We start from the raw sequence: 5,167 nt of genomic DNA on the forward strand, positions 1-5,167 counted from the left end.
AAAGTATGCCTAGAAGGGTTCAGTAGCTCCTGTGTGTCTGATTAATGTCAGGCTTGTAATGTCTCTTCTCAGACAATAAGGACAACAAATACTCAAGTGAAAGATGTTAAGAATGGGGAATCTCCAACTTAGTCGATCTTTATGTTTAGTAATAATCTCTGATTGCAGGTTCCAGAACCAAAGCATAAAATAAACCAGCAACCAGGGAACTTGTATGGAGTTGTTTCAGCATTCACTTTTAATTAGATTTCAAACAGCTATCCCACTGTAGTGCAGGAAGAGCAAGCAGCCATATAGTACCCACCCTTCAGGCCTCATTATTGCAGACAGCGTTAAGCATACCAATCTACATATTCAACAGCTGGTTGGATAGGCTTTTTCTATCAGGAGCTGCAAGCAGGATTTAAAAAATAAAAGACACCTCTGTACAATTCCATTACTGATCTCGACCTAGATTTTTTTTTTAATGAAAGCCTTTCCTTTCTAAGATGTCTAAGTTCCTGCTGGTAGTGTTTGATGTCTCTCCAATCTGACAGATTTAAACTATAGTGACAAGGTTTTATTCCTCAACATATTTTCAACTTTGATGCCACATGAGCATTAGAATCAAGGCCAGGTTAGTAGTCCACAAGCACGAAAAGGTTTGCACCTTATGAATTAGAGATATTTATGTAGCATAAGTTTTCATGGGCTGGAGCTCACTTCATCATATGCTGTGAGAGGACATGGACAAAACAGTGTATAAAATGGAGAGAGTGTTTTAAATACAAAGGACAGGAAGGGAGATGGGGCAGAGCTGGGAAAGGCAAATAAGCAAAGAGCTCATAGGAACAAAGGGGTCACAAAAGCTAATCCAGGTAATGGGATAAGAATCCTTAGCCCTGTTTTAAACCATACTTAACACAATCCCTTCCTACGTCTGGTGGCATGTTCTGAAGCATGGCAGTTTCATTATTCTGTCTTATCTGTTTCTGTTGTAAGCACCTCTGGACTGGGACTGGGTCATATAAGTCACACTTCTGGACTTGATTCCTAATGGTTTTGAACCAGCAGAGCTAGAGTCAAGGAGAGGGTTACACAGACTGTTCATCAGGGGTTTTTGGCAGAGGGAATATTCTGCTGCTTCTTCAGCTGTGTCCTCCATGCACTCACCCCACAGAGTATGAGATAAATACATGCTGTGAGAATAGCTGGTTTGTTATAAAATATTTCTTTTCTTAATTTCACCTTTGCTTCTCTTTCAGGTGTGAACAGAAAAGTTGTCTATTCCCTAGCAGACTCCGCAGGTGGTTACTTCTCTGTAGACAGGTCATCAGGGATCATTATTTTGGAGCAACCACTTGATAGAGAGCTGCAGTCCTCTTATAACATCAGTGTAAAGGCATCAGACCAGAGCATTATGTTGACCTTGTCATCACTGGCTACAGTCACCATTACAGTGCTGGATATTAATGACAACCCTCCTGTGTTTGAAAGAAGAGACTATCTTGTTTCAGTTCCTGAAGATACCACTCTTAGCACTGAAATCCTTGCTGTTTTTGCAACAAGCAAAGACATTGGTACAAATGCTGAAATTGCCTACCTCATCAGATCTGGGAATGAGAAAGGGAAGTTCAAGATCAACTCAAAGACAGGTTTGTAAAATCATGCCTAAGAAGAGGAATATGAAGTCAGCATGTCAGGGAAATATGTAGAACTAAATGAGTCCCACAGACAGCTCTTTAGCCTCTCTCACGCAAGTTGAAAGCACCTCACTTCATTACTAGCCTATTGAATTGAGTAGAGTAAGGGAACTGATGGGCAGGATACCCTGGGAGGCCAAGCTGAGGGGGAAGGGAGTCCAGGAGACCTGTTTGTATTTTAAAGATACCTTACTGAGGACACAGAAGCAAACCATCCTGATGTGCAGGAAGAATAGCAAACATGACAGGCAACCAGGAAGCTTACAAGAAGTGGAAGCTTGGACAAACAACTTGGGAGGAGTATAAAAATGAATATTGCTCAGGCATGCAGGGATGAAGTCAAGAAGGCCAAAGTGCAATTGGAGTTGCAGCTAGCAAGGGACATGAAGGATAAATAAGAAGGGTTTCTACAAATATGTGAGCAACAAGAGGAAGGTGAAGGAAATGTGGGTCCCTTATTGAATGGGGGGAGGCATCCTAGTGACAAATGATGAGGAAAAGTCTGAAGTACTCAATGCTTTTTTTACCTTGGTCTTCACAGACAAGGTTAGACTACTGCACCAGACAGAGTAGTTTGGGAAGAAGGTGAGCAGCCCTCAGTGCTGAAAGAACAGGTTAGGGACCATTTAGAAAGGCTGGACGTGTACAAGTCCATGGGGCTGGATGCAATGAATCAGAGGGTGCTGAGGGTGTTGACTGGTATGAATACAGAGCTGCTGGCCATTGTCTTTGAAAACTCGTGGCACTTTGGGGAGGTCCTAGATGATTGGAAAAGAGCAAATATAGTGCCCATCTTTAGGAAAGGGAAGAAGGAGGATCCAGAGAAATACAGACCAGTTAGCCTCACTTCAGTCCCTAGAAAAATCATGGAGCAGGTCCTCAAAGTGTCCATTTCTAAGCAAATGGAGGAGGAGAAGGTGATTAGGAACAGTCTGCATGGATTCACCAAGGGCAAGACATGCCTGACCAACCTGATTGCTTTCTCTGATGAGATGACTGGCTCTGTGGATGCGGGGAAAACAATGGTCATGATATACTTTGACTTTAAGCAAGGCTTTTGATACTGTCTCCCACAACATTCTTGCAAGCATCACCACTGTTGGGCTCAAAGGATAGTAATCAGTGTCTTGTTGGCAACTGGTATTAAGTGCAGTGCCCCAGGAGTCGGTCTTGGGACTGGTTTTGTTCAGTATCTTCATGACCTGGAAGGTAGGATGGAGTGCATCCTCAACAAGTTGATAGGTGACACCAAGCTGGGGGGAATAGTAGATATGCTAGTGGGTAGGACTAGGATTCAGATGGACCTAGACATATTGGAGGATTGGGCCAAAAGGAATATCATGAGGTTCAACAAAGACAAGTGCGAAGTCCTGCAATTAGGAGGGAACAATCCCATGCACCAGTACAGGCTGCGGACCAACTGCAGAAAAGGGCCTGGGGGTTACAGTGAACAATAAGCTAAATATGAACCAACAATGTTCCTTTGCAGTGAAGAAGGCTAATGGCATACTGCATTAGTAAGAGCATTGCCAGCAGATCAAAGGAAGTGTTTATTCCCCTCTAGTTGGCACTGGTGGGACCACATCTGGAGTACTGTGTTTGGGTTTTGGGCCTCCCCGCTGCAGAAGAGATGTAGACAAAATGGAGAAAGTTCAGTGGAGAACAACAAAAATGGTTAGGGGTCTGGAACACATGACTTCTGAGGAGAGGCTGAGGGAACTGGTCTTATTTAGTTTGGAGAAGAGAAAACTAAGGGGTGATTTAGTAGCCGCCTTCAGCTACCTGAAGGTTGGTTCCAAAGAGGATGGAGTTAGAGTTCTTTCAGTGGTGACAGATGGAAGAACAAGGGCTAATGGTCTCAAGTTGCAGCAAGGAAAAACTTTCTCACTAGAAAGATAGTAAAGCACTGGAACAGGTCACCCAGAGCAGTTGTGGAACCTCTATCCTTGGAGGTTTTTAAGACCTGGGCTGACAAAGCCTTGGCTGGCATGATCTATTTGGGAATGGTCTTGCTTTGGGTAGGGGTTTGGATTAGATGTGACCTCCTGAGGTCCCTTCCAATCCTAATATTCTATGATTGACGAGTTTTAATAAATGGATTGTTTGGCATTTTTCAAGAAATGCTGAGATAACCTAATTTTTTTTTGTCCAAACAGTCGCTGCTGTTTCAATGTATTCTTTCTCCTAATTGGGCTTTTAATCCAGTGACACCAGTCAGATGTCATCTCTTATACCTCTCACGGTCAGGATCTCATCACCCTCCCAAATACACAAAGAACTTGCAACTAGAGTCTCAGATGTGATTGATCTACATGTCGAAAGCTGAAGGCAACAGTTGTTTAGGAGCTACTAGACACGTAGCCAATAGCTAAGAAATACCTTGAAAAATGTGTTATTTCGTTTATGTTGTTCTGTGCAACAAATTAATTGCCTGCAGCCACAGGGCTTTTTAAAACAATACTTTTAATGTGTGTTTTGACTTCTGCTATCACCTGTTAATAGTAGCAGGATTTAAACGTAAACACCTAGGGAAATGGAGATACTTAAGTTTGCCTTTGACAATGAAACCCGGGCGATAAATCAATAAAAGCAAGTAATGAAGCTTGATCACATAGGAAAAAGAAAACATTTATTATTCATTACTGTGTGACAGCTTAATTATCATCAGTTTAGAAGCAGAAGCTGAGATTCCAGACACCCATGTCCTGATGTATATCCGTCAACAGGGCTTGAAAAAAAGAGACCCCTCACATCATTTATCATCAGGGATCCTGGTTTTCTGTTTAAGAATCCAAAATTCTCTGATTAAGAACCCCAACATTGGTGTTTTTCTGCAATTAAAATGAAAGGTCTCTCTATATATAGATATCAGATGAACACAATGTTTTGTTGATATATTTACAATTTTTAAATAATTTGGAAGCCTACCAGTGCCCCAATCACTATAATAAAGTAGAGTCTATATTTTGATGTTTGATTTTGGGTTTTTTTATCATAGAAAACCGAGCTCTCCCTGCCCCCCTCACTCACCAAAGCGTGGGTCCAGCTGCGGCTGTTCCCACAGGTGCTTTGTGGCACAGAGCAGCACTTACATGCTGGTGCCCTGCCCCTCCTCATGCCATTGACCCTCACTCCCAACCCACACCCCCTACCCCCAACCTTTGGCTGGGCAAGCCCCTTCTCTTCCAGGCCAGCCTCCCCTTCATAGGCTGCTTTAGCAGGCTAGGGGGCTCCGGGCCACTTCTAGCCAGAGTCACCGCCCCCCCATCTCTTTCTCTCTCTCTCTCTCACACATACCTTGCTTCTGCACTGACCATCACAAACATGCATACATAGACCCTGTTGCCATGTCCATCTCCCCCCCCGGCCCATCACAACCCTCCTGAGTGCTTCCCAGGACCAGGAGCTACCCCTTCTCCCCCCACAGCGGCAGGCAAGGCCCCAAGCCAGGCAAGGCAGCACACAGGCCAGCTGGGCTGCATCTC

The 5,167-nt window shown here is 43.7% G+C and overlaps 1 protein-coding gene across 5 annotated transcripts in view; it reads left to right on the top strand.

Annotated features, from left to right (window-relative positions):
• The window catches only part of FAT3 (FAT atypical cadherin 3), a 745,318-nt gene that overhangs the window by 643,336 nt on the left and 96,815 nt on the right, over positions 1-5,167 (top strand). For all 5 annotated transcript variants that reach the window (XM_019524814.1, XM_019524817.1, XM_019524818.1 and 2 more), the window contains exon 14: positions 1,245-1,634. In XM_019524814.1, coding sequence (XP_019380359.1) covers positions 1,245-1,634 — 390 coding nt within the window. The remainder of the gene's footprint in view (positions 1-1,244; positions 1,635-5,167) is intronic.

This window comes from Gavialis gangeticus, unplaced genomic scaffold (genome assembly GCF_001723915.1).
Source record: "Gavialis gangeticus isolate Ggan-Ray unplaced genomic scaffold, GavGan_comp1, whole genome shotgun sequence".
NCBI lineage: Eukaryota > Metazoa > Chordata > Crocodylia > Gavialidae > Gavialis > Gavialis gangeticus.